The sequence below is a fragment of the Protomyctophum parallelum genome, assembly GCF_964188405.1.
Source record: "Protomyctophum parallelum genome assembly, chromosome: 17".
NCBI classification, from domain to species: Eukaryota; Metazoa; Chordata; class Actinopteri; order Myctophiformes; family Myctophidae; genus Protomyctophum; species Protomyctophum parallelum.
Window position 1 is genome coordinate 43,731,358 of NC_139719.1, and position 26,872 is coordinate 43,758,229.

At 45.0% G+C, this 26,872-nt stretch overlaps 1 protein-coding gene across 1 annotated transcript; it reads right to left on the bottom strand.

The window, feature by feature from the left end:
- Positions 1 to 5,572: 5,572 nt before the first annotated feature.
- On the bottom strand, positions 5,573 to 26,571 carry lrrc59 (leucine rich repeat containing 59; the record flags this gene model as incomplete). Its single annotated transcript, XM_083787651.1, has 8 exons — positions 26,533 to 26,571; positions 22,638 to 22,835; positions 19,315 to 19,374; positions 15,127 to 15,285; positions 13,946 to 14,050; positions 12,742 to 12,814; positions 8,884 to 9,078; positions 5,573 to 5,985 (listed from the first exon to the last, which is right to left on the bottom strand). Exons 2-8 carry the CDS (start codon positions 22,734 to 22,736, stop codon positions 5,573 to 5,575), a joined length of 1,104 nt encoding a protein of 367 aa, XP_083643777.1. The 5' UTR covers positions 22,737 to 22,835; positions 26,533 to 26,571.
- Positions 26,572 to 26,872: the final 301 nt, after the last annotated feature.

Consider the following 26,872-nt stretch of genomic DNA (forward strand, 5'->3'; position numbering starts at 1 on the left):
GCCACACACATGACGTCACAGGCCGAACACATAATGCCAGGCAAAAAAAAGAAAAAGCAACCCAGGTAGGAGGTGTAAAGAACGTCATAGTTCAGCGCTCTATTTAAGGTCAATCTTTGCTCAGTCCAAATTAAACCCTATATTTTATTGAGCATAATTCAGATGCAGGACATTAATTACAACCTTGATTTGGGCTGCCCAAATATGGAGATGACAGGCGTCATAGTGGTGATGTCATACTGCACATGAGTGACGTCATAGACTGGTCACATGGGGTCTGGTTTAGTTGACTCAATGTTTTCTGTTTTTCCTTCTTTTAGTGACCTTGTTGGCAGTGAGCACACTGTTGGTTGTCATGGCTACCAGTTCCCACCTGATGTCGTGTGGGAGTTCGGTCTGATCCAGATCGTACTGGATAACTGCTAGCTTACATAACGTCTTAAGAGTAGGACTCAGGTCTAAGATGAACAGGTCATCTATGGGTGTGAGATCTCCAAGTTTGGAGTAACCTCCAAAGAGGATGATACGATCTCCCATCATGCAACAGCACATACCAACCATTTGACCTGGGCCTTTCCCTTTGGGCTCAACCTTCTTCCAGGAGAAGGTCTCTGGGTTGAATTTCCATAGATTATTGAAGGACTGATTCTGGTTCCAGCCACCAAATATGTACAGCTCTCCATTGTAGGTAAAGGCTGAATGAACACAGCGTCCTTCTGGAAGAGGCTGTGCAGAAGGTGTGCTCAGCCAGAGGTCGGTCTCTGTGTCAAACACTCTGATGTTGTTGTAGTCCTGACCCCCCATACAGCCCCCAAATACAAACATCTTTGTCCCAATGATGGTAGCAGAGTGACACCATGAAGCAGGAGGTGGAGTTCCTCTGGTGTTAATTAAAGACCAATCCATTGTGCTGGTGTCCAACTTGTACATGTCATTAGTGACTCCAGTCAGCTTGGTGTATCCTCCATAGATAAACATGTCCTTCCCCAACACACAGGCTGAGTGGTTGTACCTCTCCTCTGGAACAGCTCCAGAAACCCTCCTGGGTTTCAACCACATGTGGGCGTCCACATCAAATGCATAAAGCTCATTGTAGTGCTCCCCTAACCAGCCACCTCCCCAGATGTAGACTGTATCTTCTATCAGCACAGCTGTGTGGCCGCAGCGCCTGGATGGAACCTCAAGGTGACCGTCTCCTCTTCCAGGACTCACTGGAGGTAACTTCTTCCAGCATAAGGACATTGTGTTGAAGACAAGGACATCAAACAACTGATCCTGGTTGTTACCTCCATCATAGCCTCCAAAGGAATACAGTTTGTTCCTCACTGCTACAGCAGCATGATAGCATCTCTTTGGTCCTCCTGTTTTGGAAATGGTCCAACACAACATCACCCTGTGTGTGTGTGTGTCTGTCTGTCTGTCTGTCTGTCTGTCTGTCTATAAAACAGCTCAAAGCTCTATTTCTGATTACTGAGGATAGAACCCGCCGTAGTGGTGAACTTAAACCAGGATGCTTCGACTTCTGGCTTCTCCCTGAAGCCGACCCTTGTTCTATATTCTCCGACTAGGCTTGTCACGATGACTAAGCCAGTTAGATCTATCCATATATGGTTCTACCACATCTATCTGATGTCAGCACTAGGTCGGCTCGGGCCAAATATAGGGATTGTCATACTGGACATATCATATATCACATAGCCCCAGTGTCCTAGTCGGATATCCCCATATATGGAGACTGTACAGTATATCCAACGAACACTCTCCCAGTCCGGCTAATATGAATGGAAGTGAGTCTTCGTTACAGCCTCCCCAGATGTCACGTTGAAAACTATACCATATCCAGAAGACTTGAACAATGTTGGATTAATTTTCCAATTCTTTTATTCTTTCTTATTTCTTATTTGTTTTTAGTTTTCGATCCGTTATTCCATAATCCTAACGACTCGTCGTCATCGCCCGGTATTTCTTATCTGATGTAACCTCGCTATGCTATCCCCAGCAGCTTAACCAGTGATCTGGTAATCGCTCCACTGGTTCACGGAAGTGTTTTCTCTATGTTGGAGAATAGCACAATGCTCAAGGAGGATTTTCATGAAGCGGAACGATGATGATTGTGGCGCAGTGGTTCTTCCTCAAAGGTTAGTGAAAATGTACGTATAACGCAGTCGACGTGTTAATGGAGTCGACGTGAATGATCAATGAAAGAACACTTGAGGCCAACATCAGTAGGTTTATCTCCTTTACTTACTTCTTTTCACCTGCATAACGCTAGGAACGGCATGCGGTGACTTCCACACTGTAGGGCTGGGTGATATGGAGAGAAATACTTAGCCTGGTTAATAAACCAGACTAATATCGCACGGACCGCAGGATATTAGTCTGGGGAGGCTCAGCTTCACGGACCGCGGGATATTAGTCTGGGGAGGCTCAGCTTCACGGACCGCAGGATATTAGTCTGGGGAGGCTCAGCTTCACGGACCGCGGGATATTAGTCTGGGGAGGCTCAGCTTCACGGACCGCGGGATATTAGTCTGGGGAGGCTCAGCTTCACGGACCGCAGGATATTAGTCTGGGGAGGCTCAGCTTCACGGACCGCAGGATATTAGTCTGGGGAGGCTCAGCTTCACGGACCGCGGGATATTAGTCTGGGGAGGCTCAGCTTCACGGACCGCGGGATATTAGTCTGGGGAGGCTCAGCTTCACGGACCGCGGGATATTAGTCTGGGGAGGCTCAGCTTGGATTTCATTTCCAGGGAAACATTTTCTCTTTGACGCAATTGGTCAGAGCTACTGTCAGTCAAAGGTCTCAAGCGTTGAAAGTCACTGTACCAAAGCCCGCCAATATTGCATACCGTGTCCCAATTGGCCGCCCACATTCTCTGGTGTAGGAAATGGGCGTACAATTGAGCCTCTCCAGACCGAAATCCGCCGGCAGGCAATTTATTTTTGCCAACGGCTGATTCGGTCTGGTTTATTAACCAGGCTAAGAAATACTGTCCAGACCATACGAATGTATGCCTTTTCAGAGATATCTCATTCATATTAGGGATGCACCGAAAGGGAATTTCTTGGCCGAAACCGAATATAAGAAACAGTTGGCCGAAAAACGAATACCGAATTTCCGAATATGATTAATAATATTATACATCTTTTTTCCTACCATTGCTGTCATGGCCGTACCTTAAGGCTACCCGATTTATGGCAAAATGAATGGTTATGGCAAAACGTAACTTAAATAATAATCACAATTATGGGTCCATAAAACATTTATTCAGCTCTTTTGAATGCATTAATTGCATACACTATTCTGTGATATATTTTCTGCCTATTCGGGCCGAAACCGAATAAGCCGAAAATGCATTTTTAGCCATTTTCTGCCGAATATTTTCTTCGGACGAATATTCGGTGCATCACTAATTCATATATATATATATATATATATATATATATATATATATATATATATATTTAAAAAATAATCATGCTAGAAGGCTTTCTTACCTTTATTTGTAGTCGTTACGTCCCCACCAAAGAGGTCCAGGTGTTATTTTGTGCAAGAGCGCATTATTGGCTATTTCCCCTACCATAAGCCCTCAATGCATTGAATTGAATGGGGCATTGGGGGGGTGTCCTCTCTTCATAACAATAATAAACTTTACTACTTATTTCGATGAGAATAAGCAAATTGGCACAAAAAAAAAACAACATTAGGGGAATATATGGGGAAATAGCCAATAATGCACTTTTGCACAAAATAACACCTGGACCTCTTTGGTGGGGACGTAACAACCACATATAAAATAAAAGGTAAGAAAGCCTTCTAGCATGGAATTCTCATACGAGTAACTTGAAAAATAACCATAAAAACAGCATGAAACAATATCGTGATAGTAATCGTGTATCGTGATAACTACTTGGGGAAAAAAGGATTGTGATATTTATGACGTTTCCATATCGCCCACCCCCTAAAACCTTAGAGTATATATGAATAGAGAAGACACCCGAGTTCTCCTTCCATCCACTTGCATTAAGTTGCTCAAAAAGCGCATGAGGCGATTTCACTCCTCCTTCCGTGTATAGGAACAGAGTGCATTCTGGGATGGATTTGCCCCAAACACATGAACGCGCTGCCGTTGACTATCATTGTGCCGTTTGTGCTGCGTTCACGCATGAAACATTCGTTCACGTGTCATGGCCTCAAACACATGAACGTGCGCAATGATAGTCAACGGAGCAGCGCTGGCTCGAGCTGCAATGACAAATTCGGCCACTATGTCCATTTGGCCTCAGGGTTTCCTCTGGGTGCCTTCTCTATTCATATATACTCTAAGCCTAAAACACGTCTCTCCTCCCAACACATCCACAGAGAGGCACAAGTCGCGTTTCCAGTTCCACACGTTGTCGTTTTTTCCCACTAAAAAGAAGTTCATTCAAAGATGGTATTGTTTTGCAGGCGTTTTTTGCAGACCGACGTTTTCCACGTTGTTTCGTCTTCACTCCTCAGGAGTCAAAAGGAAAAGAAAAACGCAGCGAAAACAAATGAAAGATAAAACAGGCCAGTCGACTCACTGCTCCACTTTATATGAAATGTGGGTCGTCTCTCTCCTGAAGCGCTCAGAGAGGGGAGCAGATCTTCACTGAGGCACGTTTTGGGACATGTTTAAATAAATAGCCAAAACTACATATCGGGGGAGGGGGGGGGGATTGCAAAAAAGAAAAAAACAGTTGGCCCCTCCCCCCTTTCTTTCTAAATTCTAAACGTTTTCAGGACGGTGGGAGAACACTGAGGGCCGATTCATACTCCTATTTTAGAGCCGAATAAAAGTGGGTTCGGCTCTGCAGAGCCTACAATGTGACGTCATTTGAGGTTCGGGGGGGGGGGGGGGGGGTGTAAAAAACCTCCTTACCAATAAAAGTCTTCACCCATGTGTTTGTAAAGGCGTCTGCTAACAACATGCTAAGCTAACATGTGTTTGTAAAGGCGTCTGCTAACAACATGCTAAGCTAACATGTGTTTGTAAAGGCGTCTGCTAACAACATGCTAAGCTAACATGTGTTTGTAAAGGCGTCTGCTAACAACATGCTAAGCTAACATGTGTTTGTAAAGGCGTCTGCTAACAACATGCTAAGCTAACATGTGTTTGTAAAGGCGTCTGCTAACAGAAAAGATATGCCAAGGACCCGCAATAAAGAGAATTTCAACCATCTTTATTTTAACCCGTTCTGACCTGAGATCAGATTCTATAAAAATGTTCTTCTACATCCTGACAGTTTTCTGAAAAAGCTATGTTTCTATGTCAGTCGTTATTCGATTTTTCTAAAAAGGTCAGAATGGGTTAAAGATGTTTATACTGGTTTTATGTTCGTATGCTAAATACGAACATAGCATTACAACATAGCATTAGCATTGTGATGACGACGGCTATATGGAACGTTTGTGTTACCGGACACCTTTACGAACACATCGGTGAAGACACGCATCGGTAAAGAATTCCTTTCCAGATTGGACATCGATCTTTTCCAGACATCCCCCCCCCCCCCCCCCCCCCGACTAGCGTAAAAGTCTTTTTTTTTAGTTCTTGGCCGTCGCCGCCGTGGCCGCCGTCGTCGTGGTCGCGGCCCGCACGGCGCTCTCCATCAGCTCCTTGGCGCGGGACGACAGCTGCTCCGCCAGCCGCCTGACGAGCGCCTCCTGCTCGCGGCACCAGCGGAGGGCGCCGTCCGCAGCCGCGGCCAGCGTCGCCGCCGCGCCGCCGGCGGCCGCGGCCAGCGCCAGCGCGGCGCCGTCCGCGGCCTCGCTCAGCGCCACGCACGCGCCCTCCGTCCGCAGCTCCGTCAGCCGGCAGACCGCCACGGCGCCAGCCAGTCCCAGCAGCGGCAGGAGGAGGAGCTTCAGCAGCAGGCCAATGAGGGAGCGGCAGCGCCCTCTGGTGGTGCTGGGTTTGTTGGGGGCCGCGCCTCCCGCCGCGCCTCCCGCCTTTTTGTCTGGGGGGGGGGGGGGAGAGGATGATGATATGAAGACACATGTTCCGTCAACTGCCTCGTTTCACTGACAAAAAACTACAAATAAAAACTATATAAACTACGATGACTAAATATATGTGACCAGATTTGACCGAGGGGCTCCCATTGGATTTTTGAGGGGCGCGCTAGCCCCTCCTTTTTTTTATATATTTTTTTTATCCCACGATTTTGTAACCCATTTTTCACCCCTGTGTCAATCATCTAATGTGATCCTGGGCTCTACACACCCTCCACCAACCTAGTCCCCATATATGGGGGACAAGGGGAGAGCAACGGACTTGAACTCATGCTTCCTTCATGCCTGAGTGTCCAAGTTGCTCCTTTACACCTGACAGGGGGGAGTTTCCCTGGTTGGACGTAGCGTGTGGAAGGAACACGTTATTCCAACCCCTCCATCAGGCGCCCCGGCTGGCCAGGGGGAGGCAGTTTAGAGACCAGGAGCTAGCCCCTCCTATATACAGCTTTAATGTTTGTCTGTCAACGATGCTTGTTTAAGAAAACACCAGACAATAAAGAGAAATGTAATGTTTGTTTTGAGGACTAAAACCACCGTTAACATGTTGTAATTGATGTTGTGAGATGATAAGAGCGCCCCTCACTTCACACTGGTGTGATTTATTTCATGTCATGTGAAAGCAGGGAATCATAGCTTCAAAATTAACATATTGGTTGTTCAGTTTGACCCACCAGGTTTGGAGACATGGCTTATAGAGTAATGTCTTGCAGAGAAACAGTGAGTTGAGAAAACAGGCTTGAAAAGGTTCACTTCTGTGGACTCCAACATTACACCTAGCTACATGTTTATGCATTTATTTCATATTTACATGTATTCTGTGGTCTCTAACATTACACCTATAGCTACATGTTTATGCATTTATTTAATATTTACATGTCTTCTGTGGTCTCTAACATTACACCTAGCTACATGTTTATGCATTTATTTCATATTTACATGTCTTCTGTGGTCTCTAACATTACACCTAGCTACATGTTTATGCATTTATTTAATATTTACATGTCTTCTGTGGTCTCTAACATTACACCTAGCTACATGTTTATGCATTTATTTCATATTTACATGTCTTCTGTGGTCTCTAACATTACACCTAGCTACATGTTTAAGCATTTATTTCATATTTACATGTCTTCTGTGGTCTCTAACATTACACCTATAGCTACATGTTTATGCATTTATTTAATATTTACATGTCTTCTGTGGTCTCTAACATTACACCTAGCTACATGTTTATGCATTTATGTCATATTTACATGTCTTCTGTGGACTCTAACATTACACCTAGCTACATGTTTATGCATTTATTTCATTTTTACATGTCTTCTGTGGACTCTAACATTACACCTAGCTACATGTTTAAGCATTTATTTCATATTTACATGTCTTCTGTGGACTCTAACATTACACCTAGCTACATGTTTAAGCATTTATTTCATATTTGCATGTCTTCTGTGGACTCTAACATTACACCTAGCTACATGTTTAAGCATTTATTTCATATTTACATGTCTTCTGTGGTCTCTAACATTACACCTAGCTACACGTTTAAGCATTTATTTCATATTTACATTCAGCCCTGACATTTATTTCAGACATGCTCTATAATGTGACCTCATTTGGCTCTGTAGAGCCTACAATGTGACGTCATTTGGCTCTGTAGAGCCTACAATGTGACGTCATTTGGCTCTGTAGAGCCTACAATGTGACGTCATTTGGCTCTGTAGAGCCTACAATGTGACGTCATTTGGCTCTGTAGAGCCTACAATGTGACGTCATTTGGCTCTGTAGAGCCTACAATGTGACGTCATTTGGCTCTGTAGAGCCTACAATGTGACATCATTTGTCTCTGTAGAGCCTACAATGTGACGTCATTTGGCTCTGTAGAGCCTACAATGTGACGTCATTTGGCTCTGTAGAGCCTACAATGTGACGTCATTTGGCTCTGTAGAGCCTACAATGTGACGTCATTTGGCTCTGTAGAGCCTACAATGTGACGTCATTTGGCTCTGTAGAGCCTACAATGTGACGTCATTTGGCTCTGTAGAGCCTACAATGTGACGTCATTTGGCTCTGTAGAGCCTACAATGTGACGTCATTTGGCTCTGTAGAGCCTACAATGTGACGTCATTTGGCTCTGTAGAGCCTACAATGTGACCTCATTTGGCTCTGTAGAGCCTACAATGTGACGTCATTGGGCTCTGTAGAGCCTACAATGTGACGTCATTTGGCTCTGTAGAGCCTACAATGTGACCTCATTTGGCTCTGTAGAGCCTACAATGTGACGTCATTTGGCTCTGTAGAGCCTACAATGTGACGTCATTTGGCTCTGTAGAGCCTACAATGGGGGGGGGGGGGGGTACCGTCATAAAGTCGGCTCTTCGGCACTACAGCGCCGAAACAGCGGTAAAATAGGAGTATGAATCGGCCCCACGACTAAATATATCGACAATTTCGTCATGAAATAAAAACTAGACTAAAATGTTAGGAAGGGACTAGTGGACAAGAGATCCATTATAAGTCATTTTACACTTGGTTGCATGCTGAAAATAGCCGATCTACAAGCTCAGTTGTGAGCTTGTAGATCGGCTATTTTCAGCAAGTGTAAAAACACTCATTACGACGGCATCAAGACCCGCCAAAACACATTTCAGTCGACTAAATCACCTGTAGATTTAGCCGACTAAAATCGCATGACATTTAGTCGACTAAAACTAGACTAAACACTAGAACATTCCAGGTGACTAAAATGTGACTAAAACCAAAACTGAAAACTATTCAGGAGACTAAACGACTAAAACTAAAATAGAAACTTGCTGCCAAAAACAACAACAACAACACTGTACCTGCCGCCTGGCCGTTCCTGTTCTTCTTCTTCTCCTCCCTCCTCTTCCTCTGCGTCTCCTGCGCCACCTGCTGGGCCAGCTGCGCGTGGTACTCCTGCCTCCTCCTCTCCTTCTCCTCCGCCTTGTCCTTCTTACGCGCCTCCCTCTCCCTGGCGTCGCGCTCGCGCTGCTTGGCCTCGCGCTTCTTCTCCTGCTCTGTTGTTATGGGGAGAAAATAGATAAGAGATAAGAGAACTCTTGCTACGGGTGTCCGCTACGAGAATGGCGGACCTATCGGAGCGTAGATCTCGGACAGCTGAACGCGCCCATGTCAATTACTTGGCTGACGGACGTATCGTTCTCGAACTATCGCTCGTTGAAAACGAAACCAATTAACTAGCCAATTAAGAATGCTGGAAACGTATCCATACGCTTTATTAATCTCGAACGCCGTATGCGCGAATCTATACGTTTTATACGTTTTTTTATTGATTACTGTACATCAACTTCCTATGCGCCGGGACAACAAAGAAATTAACACTGATCGTCTCTGGGAAGGTCCGGTATGTGATCCGGGAGTTAAAAGCCCCCCCCTCCTTAAAAGAGGTCTGGTCTATGGCGACTGGCGAGCAAGCTCCCTCCTCCAATGCCTCCATTACGACGTACTGGAGTCTGCACGGCAACGGCATAAACCAACGCAGATGTCGGGATCTAAAATGGAGTTACCCATACTCTAGTGTGTGTGAATACACTCGATTCCCCCTCCCCTCCTGTTTCTACATGGTTTCTCCCGAGGCATCTCTCCATCGCATTACAGTTTCATTCCCCCCCCCACTCACTCACACAGATCCACTGGACACAGCCAGTCTGGCTGTGTGTGTCTCCATTCCAACGACAACTCGCCGGTCTGCCGCCTCGTCGTCTCATTCTCGGAAATATAAACCCGTATATAAACCAAGAATAATCTCCAACGGTCGATCGCCATTTCACGCACACGGACAGGTATACGCGAAACGAATGACGTATTCTCGAAGGACCGCCATAGGAGAAGCAGTATAGATATGATCAAATGTCTTTTTTTCGCCGTCGCGTCAGCCATGTTTGGACAAAGAAGCAGTATACTAGCAGATATCACACCGTGGAACCCCCCCCACACTGCGAGTTGCGATCGATCGCTTTGCAGTTTGCAATGCATCTCTCTCATTCTCGGAAAAAAGATTCTCGGCAGTTGATCACCATAATCGCCATTATCCATAGCGCCTTCGCCAGCAAATTGCAGTGATAAGGCGTCTGGGACGTAATCCACCCGTTTGTAATGGATAACGAATACACATAGTTCATCCTAAACTGCGGAAGCCATCGAGTTGTCTGTCATTTTGTCGAAATCACAGCCAGCCGGGATTATTGTCTCTCGCTTATCGCTCCTGTGGTTCATGTCCAGACATGTCAACCTCTCAAGTCACCGTTATGCTATCGTTCTGAAACGAAACGATCTGTGGAAGGTATCCTACACTGGTAGCCTACACTGATCCAAGTTGATTTTGTTTACTGAGACAATGATCACATATGTGCACATAATCATCATGAAGTTATCATAGCGAGTTATAAAGGTTTAAAGTCACAGAGATTGACAGGCAGATATAAACATAAATAAATTATTATCATATACATACTACACACTGAATGAAAGCCCTAAATGTCTAATTTTAGGAGGAAAACAAATAAAATACACATATCCCATATACAGTTTGTCAGTACTAGGCTATTGAATCCTGTTCAGGTATAAAATTCTCTTTTTCAGAGAGAACTTTAGAGAAAGCATGGACCTATAGAACTATTATTCACAAAATAAGGCATATAGCGACATGTACATACTATATACCGTATGAAACAGAAGACTCTCTGCTTTCATAAGAAAAAAACTAATACTGTAATAATAATAAAAATCACACCCATGTGAAGTGAGCAGTGCAATGTTGTGAAGTGAGCAGTGCAACATTGCACTGCTCACTTCAAAGGGGTGTGATTTTTATTATTATTACAGTAGAAGTATTTTTCTTATGAAAGCAGAGAGTCTTATGTTTCATACGGTATATAGTATGTACATGTCGCTATAGGCCTTATTTTGTGAATATTTAGTTGTCGGGTCCATGTCTTGTCTAAAATACGAGAGGATTTCAGAAAATGCATGGACCTGAACTGCTCAATATTCACAAAATAAGGCCTATAGCGACATATACATACTATATACCGTATGAAACATAAGACTCTCTGCTTTCATAAGAAAAATACTTCTACTGTAATAATAATAAAAATCACACCCATGTGAAGTGAGCAGTGCAATGTTGCACTGGCCTTGATGTCGTTGTAATGACATATTTTACACTTTGGTTGCATGCTGAAAATAGCAGATATACAATCTCACAAAGCGTCGCAGTGCGACGCGTTGTGAGATTGTATATCTGCTATTTTCAGCATGCAACCCAGCATAAAACTGGATCTCTTGTCCACTAGTCCTTTCCTAACATTTTTACTAAATTGTCAGTATATTTAGTCTTAGTTTTAGTCATCATAGATTCGTTTTTATTTAGTTTTAGCCAGTGGAAAAAGGTAGTCGACGAACATTTTTCGTCTTAGTTTTAGTCGACGAAAACAACACTGGGTGGGAGAGGTTGGACAGCAGACGGCTGGACTTTGAATTTCTCTAACTATAAACTTTCATGACAGCAGAACAGCCTAAGTACAAATATAATTTATGAAAAGCTACTACAGTGAAGTCTGTTCACAGAAGTTGTTGTAGGATATGTGGGGATTATCTGACGAGGTACCATTTGAGTGTGCAAAACCTTACATATACTAAATAATACTAAATTGTTTATAGGGTCAATATAAGTAAAATGATATAGCCTTTCTACAGGAGTATCTTTTTATATTTTTCCAAAAAGAATACAAACAGCCAATAGCATATTACAAAGTTATCCCCCTCACTGGTGACAATTCCGGCAGGAAAAACGGGCAAGCACCGGGTCGAGTCTTCCGGTATTCTTTTTATTTATATATATTTTTTTTTCTTGTGTGGCTTTTCTTGCCTTTATTTGGTTAGTATCGAGTGAGGACGAACAGGACTCGCATGGTCTGAAAAAAAAATCATTAACATGGTTGAATCACATCTTGATGATGTCATCAAGATGTGATTCTCCATGTTAATGATTTTTTTCAGACCTCCAGTTCCAGGAAACACAGAATGGGGGGGGGGGGGGGGGGGGGGGCTTGTTTTTATTATTTCCACAACAACAGCTCAAAGGTATATTAAAACCCATTCTGACCCGAGATCAGATTCTAAAAATGTCTTCTACATCCTGACCGTTTTCTGAAAAAAGCTATGTTTCTATGTCAGTCGATCATTCTATGTCATTTTTCAAAAAATAGCAGATCTACAAGCTCGTAGCGCACCACCGAGTGGCGCGCTATGAGCTTGTAGATCTGCTATTTTCCAATAGCTAAAAGCATAACGTAACGCTAACACCAAAAGGGGTTCCCGTGCCCAGAATGGGTTAATGACATAGTGGTACTATGCCCCTTTAATCAGACCAGTGTGTGTCCAGTGGAAACCTCGTATGAATCTGATCTCAGGTCAGAATGGGTTAATCAGACCAGTGTGTGTCCAGTGGAAACCTCGTATGAATCTGATCTCAGGTCAGAATGGGTTAATCAGACCAGTGTGTGTCCAGTGGAAACCTCGTATGAATCTGATCTCAGGTCAGAATGGGTTAATCAGACCAGTGTGTGTCCAGTGGAAACCTCGTATGAATCTGATCTCAGGTCAGAATGGGTTAATGGCTTTCAGGTAACCAGCTGGGGAGGAGAAGAGGAGCTCACCTTTCTCCTTCAGGAGACGTTTCTCCTTGGCCACATCCACCTCTTCCTGGAGGCCCTTCATATGCTGCAGGACCTGGAGACAGAACAGAGAATACAGTTATTACTGTACACATCCACCTCTTCCTGGAGGCCCTTCATATGCTGCAGGACCTGGAGATACAGTACAGAGAATACAGTTATTACTGTACACATCCACCTCTTCCTGGAGGCCCTTCATATGCTGCAGGACCTGGAGACATAACAGAGAATACAGTTATTACTGTACACATCGACCTCTTCCTGGAGGCCCTTCATATGCTGCAGGACCTGGAGATACAGTACAGAGAATACAGTTATTACTGTACACATCCACCTCTTCCTGGAGGCCCTTCATATGCTGCAGGACCTGGAGACATAACAGAGAATACAGTTATTACTGTACACATCCACCTCTTCCTGGAGGCCCTTCATATGCTGCAGGACCTGGAGATACAGTACAGAGAATACAGTTATTACTGTACACATCCACCTCTTCCTGGAGGCCCTTCATATGCTGCAGGACCTGGAGACATAACAGAGAATACAGTTATTACTGTACGATTTATACTGTCTGGAGGCCCTTCATATGCTGCAGGACCTGGAGACAGATGAGACACATGAGTACAGTTATTACTGTACGATTTATACTGTCTGGAGACCGAACAGAGAATACAGTTATTACTGTACGATTTATAATGTCTGGAGGCCCTTCATATGCTGCAGGACCTGGAGACACACAACATGAATACAGTTATTACAGTACGAAGAGAACACCCCACATGAATACAGTTATTACAGTACGAAGAGAACACCCCACATGAATACAGTTATTACAGTACGATTTATAATGTCTGGAGACAGAAGACAACACCCCCACATGAATACAGTTATTACAGTACGAAGAGAACACCCCACATGAATACAGTTATTACAGTACGATTTATAATGTCTAGGGACAGAAGACAACACCCCACATGAATACAGTTATTACAGTACGATTTATAATGTCTAGGGACAGAAGACAACACCCCCACATGAATAGGTTTTGTTGTAGGTCTGCTATTTTTGAAAAAATCGAAGAACGACTGACATTTTTTTAGAATCTGATCTCGGGTCAGAATGGGGTTAATCAGACCAGTGTGTGTCCAGTGGAAACCTCGTATGAATCTGATCTCAGGTCAGTTACCTTGACAGAACACTGTCTGCATTGCTTCTCGTCCAGACAGTCTCCTGCAGCCTTCTCCAGCTCCGCCTCCAGGGGGTTGTCCTTTAGGTCCAGCCACTTCAAGCTCTGCACGCACAAACACACACACACACACACACACACGCACACGCACACGCACACGCACACGCACACGCACACGCACACGCACACGCACGCACGCACGCACGCACGCACGCACGCACGCACGCACACACACGATAATATTTGAGTAATGATGACACCTAGAAAGGCTGTCCTTGACTAGCCAGACCATTATCACAGTGTGGCAAAACTGTCAAATGAAACCATTCCGACCAATGGCTGAGGAGGAGGTCGGTGTTTGAGAAGCCGAGGGAGCGGGTTGAGGATGCCTGATATTGCCCGGTGTGTGTGTGTGTGTGTGTGTGTGTGTGTGTGTGTGAGACTCTAGCTTAGAGGAAGCCTTTATGACCAACGTCATTAAATGCCAGCCACTCCTCCGTACCGTCATCACAGAGCTATAGGTTACAGGTGCAATCTACTGGTGGTTATCTTTGGTCAATCTACTGGTGGTTATCTTTGGTCAATCTACTGGTGGTTATCTTTGGTCAATCTACTGGTGGTTATCTTTGGTCAATCTACTGGTGGTTATCTTTGGTCAATCTACTGGTGTTTATCTTTGGTCAATCTACTGGTGGTTATCTTTGGTCAATCTACTGGTGGTTATCTTTGGTCAATCTACTGGTGGTTATCTTTGGTCAATCTACTGGTGTTTATCTTTGGTCAATCTACTGGTGGTTATCTTTGGTCAATCTACTGGTGGTTATCTTTGGTCAATCTACTGGTGGTTATCTTTGGTCAATCTACTGGTGGTTATCTTTGGTCAATCTACTGGTGGTTATCTTTGGTCAATCTACTGGTGGTTATCTTTGGTCAATCTACTGGTGGTTATCTTTGGTCAATCTACTGGTGGTTATCTTTGGTCAATCTACTGGTGGTTATCTTTGGCAGTCTAGGACACACGTACACATTAAATGCCTACATTGTAAATTGTAAATTGACATAAATACATGATAATTGCATGTGTGTGTGTGTGTGTGTGTGCGCGCGTGCGTGCGTGCGTGCGTGTGCGTGCGTGCACGTGCGTGCATGCGTGCGCGTGCGTGCGTGTGTGTGCGTCTCACCCTCAGCTGGGAGAAGCTGACCGGTAGGACGCTCAGCTTGTTGTCGTACAGGTCCAGGTGCTGCAGGTGGACCAGGTTCCCCAGGTCGTCCGGCAGACAGGCCAGCTGGTTCTTGCTTAGGTCCACTTTGATCAGGTGGGTGAGGAGGCAGAACTCTGGCTGCACACACAGAACCAACAGACATGATCGTTATTATTTGACCCATTTTGGGGCCGGGGAACCCCTTTTGGTGTTATGCTTTTAAGCTATTGAAAAATAGCAGATCTACAAGCTCATAGCGCGCCACCGAGTTTAAATGTTTTTTTAAACTTAACTTAAAAAAAAAACGTAACTTAAAATAAATCTTAAAAGTACGTAAATTTATTCTAATTGTTCGCTTTCCGCGTTCAGCGCGTCTTACTTGTGCCAACTAGTGCTCTACCGACTGAGCCACGCAGACACTAGTACTAACTAGTGCTCTACCGACTGAGCCACGCAGACACTAGTGCTAACTAGTGCTCTACCGACTGAGCCACGCAGACACTAGTGCTAATTAGTGCTCTACCGACTGAGCCACGCAGACACTAGCACTAACTAGTGCTCTACCGACTGAGCCACGCAGACACTAGCACTAACTAGTGCTCTACCGACTGAGCCACGCAGACACTAGTGCTAATTAGTGCTCTACCGACTGAGCCACGCAGACACTAGTACTAACTAGTGCTCTACCGACTGAGCCACGCAGACACTAGTACTAACTAGTGCTCTACCGACTGAGCCACGCAGACACTAGCACTAACTAGTGCTCTACCGACTGAGCCACGCAGACACTAGCACTAACTAGTGCTCTACCGACTGAGCCACGCAGACACTAGTGCTAATTAGTGCTCTACCGACTGAGCCACGCAGACACTAGTACTAACTAGTGCTCTACCGACTGAGCCACGCAGACACTAGCACTAACTAGTGCTCTACCGACTGAGCCACGCAGACACTAGTACTAACTAGTGCTCTACCGACTGAGCCACGCAGACACTAGCACTAACTAGTGCTCTACCGACTGAGCCACGCAGACACTAGTACTAACTAGTGCTCTACCGACTGAGCCACGCAGACACTAGCACTAACTAGTGCTCTACCGACTGAGCCACGCAGACACTAGTACTAACTAGTGCTCTACCGACTGAGCCACGCAGACACTAGTACTAACTAGTGCTCTACCGACTGAGCCACGCAGACACTAGTGCTAATTAGTGCTCTACCGACTGAGCCACGCAGACACTAGTGCTAACTAGTGCTCTACCGACTGAGCCACGCAGACACTAGTACTAACTAGTGCTCTACCGACTGAGCCACGCAGACACTAGTGCTAATTAGTGCTCTACCGACTGAGCCACGCAGACACTAGTACTAACTAGTGCTCTACCGACTGAGCCACGCAGACACTAGTGCTAACTAGTGCTCTACCGACTGAGCCACGCAGACACTAGTGCTAACTAGTGCTCTACCGACTGAGCCACGCAGACACTAGTGCTAATTAGTGCTCTACCGACTGAGCCACGCAGACACTAGTGCTAACTAGTGCTCTACCGACTGAGCCACGCAGACACTAGTACTAACTAGTGCTCTACCGACTGAGCCACGCAGACACTAGTGCTAACTAGTGCTCTACCGACTGAGCCACGCAGACACTAGTGCTAATTAGTGCTCTACCGACTGAGCCACGCAGACACTAGTACTAACTAGTGCTCTACCGACTGAGCCACGCAGACACTAGTACTAACTAGTGCTCTACCGACTGAGCCACGCAGACACTAGTGCTAATTAGTGCTCTACCGACTGAGCCACGCAGACACTAGTACTAACTAGTGCTCTACCGACTGAGCCACGCAGACACTAGTACTAACTAGTGCTCTACCGACTGAGCCACGCAGACACTAGTGCTAACTAGTGCTCTACCGACTGAGCCACGCAGACACTAGTGCTAACTAGTGCTCTACCGACTGAGCCACGCAGACACTAGTACTAACTAGTGCTCTACCGACTGAGCCACGCAGACACTAGTGCTAACTAGTGCTCTACCGACTGAGCCACGCAGACACTAGTGCTAACTAGTGCTCTACCGACTGAGCCACGCAGAAACTAGTGCTAATTAGTGCTCTACCGACTGAGCCACGCAGACACTAGTACTAACTAGTGCTCTACCGACTGAGCCACGCAGACACTAGCGCTAACTAGTGCTCTACCGACTGAGCCACGCAGACACTAGCACTAACTAGTGCTCTACCGACTGAGCCACGCAGACACTAGTGCTAACTAGTGCTCTACCGACTGAGCCACGCAGACACTAGTGCTAACTAGTGCTCTACCGACTGAGCCACGCAGACACTAGCACTAACTAGTGCTCTACCGACTGAGCCACGCAGACACTAGTACTAACTAGTGCTCTACCGACTGAGCCACGCAGACACTAGTGCTAACTAGTGCTCTACCGACTGAGCCACGCAGACACTAGCGCTAACTAGTGCTCTACCGACTGAGCCACGCAGACACTAGTGCTAACTAGTGCTCTACCGACTGAGCCACGCAGACACTAGTACTAACTAGTGCTCTACCGACTGAGCCACGCAGACACTAGTGCTAATTAGTGCTCTACCGACTGAGCCACGCAGACACTAGTGCTAACTAGTGCTCTACCGACTGAGCCACGCAGACACTAGCACTAACTAGTGCTCTACCGACTGAGCCACGCAGACACTAGTGCTAACTAGTGCTCTACCGACTGAGCCACGCAGACACTAGTACTAACTAGTGCTCTACCGACTGAGCCACGCAGACACTAGTGCTAATTAGTGCTCTACCGACTGAGCCACGCAGACACTAGTACTAACTAGTGCTCTACCGACTGAGCCACGCAGACACTAGTGCTAACTAGTGCTCTACCGACTGAGCCACGCAGACACTAGTGCTAACTAGTGCTCTACCGACTGAGCCACGCAGACACTAGTGCTAACTAGTGCTCTACCGACTGAGCCACGCAGACACTAGTGCTAACTAGTGCTCTACCGACTGAGCCACGCAGACACTAGTGCTAATTAGTGCTCTACCGACTGAGCCACGCAGACACTAGTGCTAACTAGTGCTCTACCGACTGAGCCACACAGACACTAGTGCTAACTAGTGCTCTACCGACTGAGCCACGCAGACACTAGTGCTAATTAGTGCTCTACCGACTGAGCCACACAGACACTAGTACTAACTAGTGCTCTACCGACTGAGCCACGCAGACACTAGTGCTAACTAGTGCTCTACCGACTGAGCCACGCAGACACTAGTGCTAATTAGTGCTCTACCGACTGAGCCACGCAGACACTAGTGCTAACTAGTGCTCTACCGACTGAGCCACGCAGACACTAGTGCTAATTAGTGCTCTACCGACTGAGCCACGCAGACACTAGTGCTAATTAGTGCTCTACCGACTGAGCCACGCAGACACTAGTGCTAACTAGTGCTCTACCGACTGAGCCACGCAGACACTAGTGCTAATTAGTGCTCTACCGACTGAGCCACGCAGACACTAGTGCTAATTAGTGCTCTACCGACTGAGCCACGCAGACACTAGTGCTAACTAGTGCTCTACCGACTGAGCCACGCAGACACTAGTGCTAACTAGTGCTCTACCGACTGAGCCACGCGGACACTAGTGCTAACGTTTGTTATCGTGTGGTAGACACTAGTGCTAACGTTTGTTATCGTGTGGTAGACACTAGTGCTGACGTTTGTTATCGTGTGGTAGACACTAGTGCTGACGTTTGTTATCGTGTGGTAGACACTAGTGCTAACGTTTGTTATCGTGTGGTAGACACTAGTGCTGACGTTTGTTATCGTGTGGTAGACACTAGTGCTGACGTTTGTTATCGTGTGGTAGACACTAGTGCTAACGTTTGTTATCGTGTGGTAGACACTAGTGCTAACGTTTGTTATCGTGTGGTAGACACTAGTGCTGACGTTTGTTATCGTGTGGTAGACACTAGTGCTAACGTTTGTTATCGTGTGGTAGACACTAGTGCTAACGTTTGTTATCGTGTGGTAGACACTAGTGCTAACGTGTGTTATCGTGTGGTAGACACTAGTGCTAACGTTTGTTATCGTGTGGTAGACACTAGTGCTAACGTGTGTTATCGTGTGGTAGAAGTTGTCGGTACTCACAGGAAGGGAGGTGATGTTGTTGCAGGACAAGTCCAGAACGGTTGCTTTGGGGAACGCAGCCTGGAAGGAGAGAAACACGAAGAAATACACGCTTTAGCAACTGTGTTGATGATTTTTGTCGACTAAAACTAAGCCAGTGGTTCTGACACTCATTAGTCCGCGGACCCCCATTTGAAAACATATGCCAGGGACCCCCGTAAGAGAAGAGATTTTTACGTCTCAAGCAGCACTAGAATCCCAGTTTGACAAATGCGTTTTTTTTGTGTCCATATCACTATGCCCAAAAAAATAGTTCCATGTGATAAGAGGGTCAAAGTTGAATGAAAGTTGCGCCAATACTTTAGAAATAGCTCAACAATACAACAGTTTTGTGGATTAATTTACTTTTAATGTGTGCCCTCCACAAAATGACCGGAACTACTTCATATTGACCAAAATCAGAGCAGAACTCCCACCATGGGACTCGAGCTATCAATTAATACAGTTGCAACCACTATATTAATAGTAGGGCTAATCGATTAATCGATGTTCAATCGATACGCACGGGAATAGATTTTTAAATTTTGAATCGAATAGTCATTAAAAAAAAACAGCCGCTTTTGGTCCGCGAGACGGCCCCATTTGGTCCGCGAGCCATGCTCGCGCCTCGCAGCACCGCAACGCCTCCTCCCCTCTCCCCCTCACTACTCGTGGTAACAACAAGGAAGTCAACACACACACACACACACACACACACACACAGCAGCCTGCCCTGCACTCATGCCGCCACAAAATAAATCTAAAGTGTGGTTGCATTTTAGAATATGCAAGGAGAACAAAGAACAAGTGGTGTACAGTGTCAACTATGTGACAAGAAGAAAAATCGGCGAAATTTCACGCATGGGACAGGGGAAAAATCCCCTGACCTCCTGGGCTCCAGGCGCGCTAATTTGAGCCGCGGTCATCCACACTTCTCTACCCCAAGAAAGAGCCTCGTCGGAAGGGTCTGAGAGCGGTGTAGACCGCGGCGCAAATTAGCGCGCCTGGAGCTCCAGGACTGGTGTTTTTTTTGGTGTTTTCACATCTGAGTTTCAATCGGAAGAGAAGCTTTGATTATAGGCTATATATTTATTTTTTTGAGAGGTAATGCCTGCGTCAGGCAGTTGACTTGTTACGGTCGGATGTTTTATTATTAAGCCTAATTATTTGTGCGTCACTGCTTTCATGAAGGCTGCAACAGTTGTTGCTTCAATGCTTGAAACCCTTTCGAAGCGTCGACGATCGAAACAAATTTAGATCGAAGCGTCGATCATCAAAAACGTAATCGAAGGTCAGCCCTAATTAATAGGCATTTCATACAGCTTAAAGGACCACTTCACCACTTTTCAATTTTTTTCTACTCAGTCTGTGTCTCATAGGAGGGCTGTGGGCAGTTCAGAAACCGTCTTCCAGTGACATCATCTATGGGGAATACAAGCTAATAGAAACTGCAGGCTTTCTAGACCTGAAAAGTTGCAATACGAAAATGGAAGCCACCATTCTCTTGTTTTAAAAGAAAAATCTGCCTAATGATGATGTCACTGGAAGACGGTTTCTGAACTGCCCACAGCCCTCCTATGAGACACTACAGACTGAGTAGAAAAAAATCGTGCCATTTTATCATGATTATTAGTGAGGACCTATTGTATGAAGATAGGTTGAAAAGTGGTCCTTTAACCCATTCTGACCGGGCACCCATTTTGGTGTTGGCATCATGTCGTGCTTTAGCTATTGAAAAATAGCAGATCTACAAGTTCGTATACGAGCTTGTAGGTCTGCTATTTTTGAAAAAAGAACGACTGACATTTTTAGAATCTGATCTCAGGTCAGAATGGGTTCGTCAGACCAGCGTGTGTCCAGTGGAAACCTTGTATGAATCTGATCTCAGGTCAGAATGGGTTAAATTAAATTGTGAACTATCCCTTTAAGTACAGTGCTTAGGTAAAAGTATTACAAAATAATAATGGTCAATAATGATGCCAGAAAAACATAAAGAGCTATCCCTGAATGACCATAAAGCAGGTCTGTAAAATGGTCCATTTGGTTCCATGTGTACACCGTCAGAGTCATGGGGGGTGCTTGCAAATAAATTGCAAATAAATGTGCCATAGTGTCGCAGTAAGTAACATATTCTGAAGAACACCTGGAGACTTGACATTCAATAATCGGGTCAGTCTTATGATCAAAAAAAGAACATTATAATGTAAAAATATTGTTTTTTACTTTGTCACAGACAAGTTTGTCTTTATAGTAAATGGTAAATGGTGCATTTATATATATAGCGCCTTTCTCCACCCATTCACACACCTTTACATAGATTGTGCATTACATTCACCCATTCACACACACATTCACACACCTTTACATAGATTGTGCATTACATTCACCCATTCACACACACCTTTACATAGATTGTGCATTACATTCACCCATTCATTCACACACATTCATACACCGATGGCGGCGGAATCCATGCAAGGCACCAACCTACACATCAGGAGCAATCAGGGGTTCAGCGTCTTGCTCAAGGACACTTCGACACTATAACTCTGGGGGAGCCCACAGGGTTCGGCTGGCCAGGGGGAGGCAGTTTAGAGACCAGAATTACTGCATGTTTTTTGTGAGGGTACCTACCCTAGGGGACACGGGGAGAACATGTGAGGGTACCTACCCTAGGGGACACGGGGAGAACATGTGAGGGTACCTACCCTAGGGGACACGGGGAGAACATGTGAGGGTACCTACCCTAGGGGACACGGGGAGAACATGTGAGGGTACCTACCCTAGGGGACACGGGGAGAACATGTGAGGGTACCTACCCTAGGGGACACGGGGAGAACATGTGAGGGTACCTACCCTAGGGGACACGGGGAGGAGAACATGTGAGGGTACCTACCCTAGGGGACACGGGGAGAACATGTGAGGGTACCTACCCTAGGGGACACGGGGAGAACATGTGAGGGTACCTACCCTAGGGGACACGGGGAGAACATGTGAGGGTACCTACCCTAGGGGACACGGGGAGAACATGTGAGGGTACCTACCCTAGGGGACACGGGGAGAACATGTGAGGGTACCTACCCTAGGGGACACGGGGAGAACATGTGAGGGTACCTACCCTAGGGGACACGGGGAGAACATGTGAGGGTACCTACCCTAGGGGACACGGGGAGAACATGTGAGGGTACCTACCCTAGGGGACACGGGGAGAACATGTGAGGGTACCTACCCTAGGGGACACGGGGAGAACATGAAAACTCCACACAGCTCACACGGGGACCTCGGTGATGTTGCTAGGGACTCACCAGCTCCTTGACGGGGACCTCTGTGAGGTTGCAGAGGCTCAGGTCCATCTCGTTGCCATTGATCTTGTCCTTCAGGTTCAGCACTTTGGTTTTACTCATCCTGTCTGTCTGTCTGTCTGTCTGTCTGTCTGCAGCCGTGGCCTGTCTGTCTGCTCTGCTCTGGAGCTGTCTCTCTGGAGCTGCGGCCTGTCTGTCTGTCTCTCTCTCTCTCTCTCTCTGTGTGTGGAACACAACAGTCACATGATTAGCAACATCCTATAACAACAACAACATACATAACAACAACAACAACATACATGACAACATCCTATAACAACATACATAACAACAACAACATACATACAGTCAAATATGTCCACAAGCAACTTGACCCGTTCAGAACGGGAACCCCAATTGGTGTTTAAAGCATTATGGTATGCTTTAGCTATTGAAAAATAGCTTGTAGATCTGCTATTGTTTTATAAAAAAAAAAATCAAGATTGACATTTGAGCAAGAATCCTGCAGCATTATAAGTAGTACCTCCCCCCCCGCCCCAGGCAAATGACTCACTGATTCATCCTCATCATAAATAATTACATTGTAAAGATATAGCTAGATTTTGATCACAGTGTCCCTGATGTCTCTGTCTGTACATGTTGTATGTATAGAAATATAATAAGACAGTAAACTGTGGACCAAGGTTATAATAGTTAACTAAAACTAACTAAAAAACGAAAACTAGAATTAAAAAAACATTTTAGTTAACTGAAACTAATAAAAACTAAAACTAAATTAAAAAACGATAACTAAACTGAAACTTTGTGTCCTCAAAACTAACTGAAATTATAGACAAAATACGCTTAGTTTTAGTTTTTATCAATATGTATATGCCTTTCGGATATTTATATTATAATCCTTTTAAATTCATTAGATTAATTTCCTCATTTCTCCAACAAGTTTTACCACAGTTTTCAGCACCGTACGGCAGCATGTAGCCACACTAACTCTAAACCAAAGTACGAAAAAAACTAAAACTAAACTAAAACTAAGCATTTTCACCAAAATAAAAACTAAATAAAAACTAGCAAACCCGCTCTAAAAACTAACTAAAACTAACTGAATTAGAAAAAAATATGTCAAAACTAACTAAAACTAAACTATAATGAAAAAAAACAAAACTATTAAAACTTTGCTGTGGACCAAATGACAGAGAGAGACCACATCACATCACATGATCAAATCATGACTATAGTTACAAGTAAGACGCGCAAACGCGTGAAGTGAACGCAGCTTGTGTGTGTGTGGTTGTGTGTGCGTGTGTGTGTGTGTGTGTGTGTGCGCGTGTGCGTGTGTGCTACAGCTGCGCCCTGTGTGTGTGTGTGCTACAGCTGCGCCCTCTGGTGGCGGGCGGGTGGTGTAACAGTGGGACAGACACACACACAGACATTCAGCCCTTGCTGTCATAGTAAGTGGCTCACTGCGTTCGCAACTAGATCAACACAACATGCCGTTCTTAGATTGAGGGGGTCCAAAAAAAAAGCACCTTTCTGTTCACTGAACATAAATCAGTTGTTCTTAAACCTTTTCATGTCAAGGACCCCCAAATTGACACGATAATTATCCCGCAGAACCCCATTAAAAATATATATACCAGGCAGTGTTGTTTTTGGCAGCAAATTTCTATTTTAGTTTTAGTCATAGTCTCTTGAATAGTTTTCACTCCGTTTTAGTCACATTTTTAGTCACCTGGAATGTTCTAGTGTTTAGTCTAGTTTTAGTCGACTAAATGTCATACGATTTTAGTCGACTAAATCTACAGGTGATTTAGTCGACTAAAATGTGTTTTGACAGGCCTTGATGTCGTTGTAATGACATATTTTACACTTTGGTTGCATGCTGAAAATAGCAGATCTACAATCTCTAAATCTCAGATTGTATATCTGCTATTTTCAGCATGCAACCCAGCATAAAACTGTATCTCTAAAACTGTATCCCCCCCCCCCCCATTTAATGGCATTTCTATCTCTGGGACCCCCAATAGTTATTGTAAAATCAGTGTTAATTTAACTCTGAGAGTGTACAAATGGAACCAAATGGACCAGTTAGAGAATGTGCTTTTTTTTTTGACCCCCTCAATCTAAGAACAGCAATTTGTGTTGATCTATAGCATAGTCATGATTTGATTTGAATTGATTTGATGTGGTCTGTCATTTGGACCGGTTAGGATCCATTTGGTTCCATTTGTACACTCTCTGAGTTACAGACCCATAAGGGTCCATTTGGTTCCATTTGTACACTCTCAGAGTTACAGACCCATAAGGGTCCATTTGGTTATTTGGTACACTCTGAGAGTTACAGACCCATAAGGGTCCATTTGGTTCCATTTGTACACTCTCAGAGTTACAGACCCATAAGGGTCCATTTGGTTCCATTGGTACACTCTGAGAGTTACAGACCCGTTAGGGTCCATTTGGTTCCATGTGTTACACTCTCAGAGTTACAGACCCATAAGGGTCCATTTGGTTCCATTGGTACACTCTGAGAGTTACAGACCCATAAGGGTCCATTTGGTTCCATGTGTACACTCTCTGAGTCACAGACCCGTAAGGGTCCATTTGGTTCCATTTGTACACTCTCAGAGTTACAGACCCATAAGGGTCCATTTGGTTCCATGTGTACACTCTCTGAGTTACAGACCCGTTAGGGTCCATTTGGTTCCATGTGTACACTCTCTGAGTTACAGACCCATAAGGGTCCATTTGGTTCCATTTGTACACTCTCAGAGTTACAGACCCATAAGGGTCCATTTGGTTCCATTTGTACACTCTCAGAGTCACAGACCCATAAGGGTCCATTTGGTTCCATTTGTACACTCTCAGAGTTACAGACCCATAAGGGTCCATTTGGTTCCATGTGTTACACTCTCAGAGTTACAGACCCATAAGGGTCCATTTGGTTCCATGTGTACACTCTCTGAGTTACAGACCCATAAGGGTCCATTTGGTTCCATGTGTTACACTCTGAGAGTTACAGACCCATAAGGGTCCATTTGGTTCCATTTGTACACTCTCAGAGTTACAGACCCATAAGGGTCCATTTGGTTCCATTTGTACACTCTCAGAGTCACAGACCCATAAGGGTGCATTTGGTTCCATGTGTTACACTCTCAGAGTTACAGACCCATAAGGGTCCATTTGGTTCCATTTGTACACTCTCAGAGTTACAGACCCGTTAGGGTCCATTTGGTTCCATTTGTACACTCTCTGAGTCACAGACCCATAAGGGTGCATTTGGTTCCATGTGTTACACTCTCAGAGTCACAGACCCATAAGGGTCCATTTGGTTCCATGTGTTACACTCTCAGAGTTACAGACCCATAAGGGTCCATTTGGTTCCATGTGTACACTCTCTGAGTTACAGACCCATAAGGGTCCATTTGGTTCCATTTGTACACTCTCAGAGTTACAGACCCATAAGGGTCCATTTGGTTCCATTGGTACACTCTCAGAGTTACAGACCCATAAGGGTCCATTTGGTTCCATTTGTACACTCTCAGAGTTACAGACCCATATTAAATATCATTTAACTTTGGGAACCACTGAACATTAAATACATCAGTGCTGTGTGTGTGTGTGTGTGTGTGTGTGTGTGTGTGTGTGTGTGTGTGTGTGTGTGAGTGTGTGTGTGTGTGTGTGTAGAGACACATCAGAACGACATGTATAGATAACATTCTAAATGCTTACATCAGAGGAGGTTAAAATAAGCAACATGATTGCTACATGTATGACAGTTAACATCAACACTAGTACACTTATCATATCATAATTAATTATTATCCCACAGGATGGAACAGAAATGACAATGTAAAAGTAACGTTCATTAATTCTCACATCATGTTTTTTAGATTTAACTCACCTCTCTCTCTCTCCCAGTCCCAGCGCAGACACTTGGAGATCTAATAAATGATGACGAGAAGAAAGGAGAGCTCACAGACCTCTTATTGGTGGTGTTTAAACTAACTGATTGATCTGGTGTTGAATAATTTAAGTTTGATCGGAGTAGCGTTTTGTTTGTAAGTCAGTGCTGCTCACTGACTGAATGGAGATCCACGTCACGGCTTGAAACCAAACAGGCAGTGACGTCAGAAGCAGCAGGCGGAGGAGGAGGAGGAGGAGGAGGGGGACGTGAATGAAAAGAGGGGAGAAACAGCGACCCCTACAGCGCCGGATGACTCTCTCTGCCTGCGTCACATTGG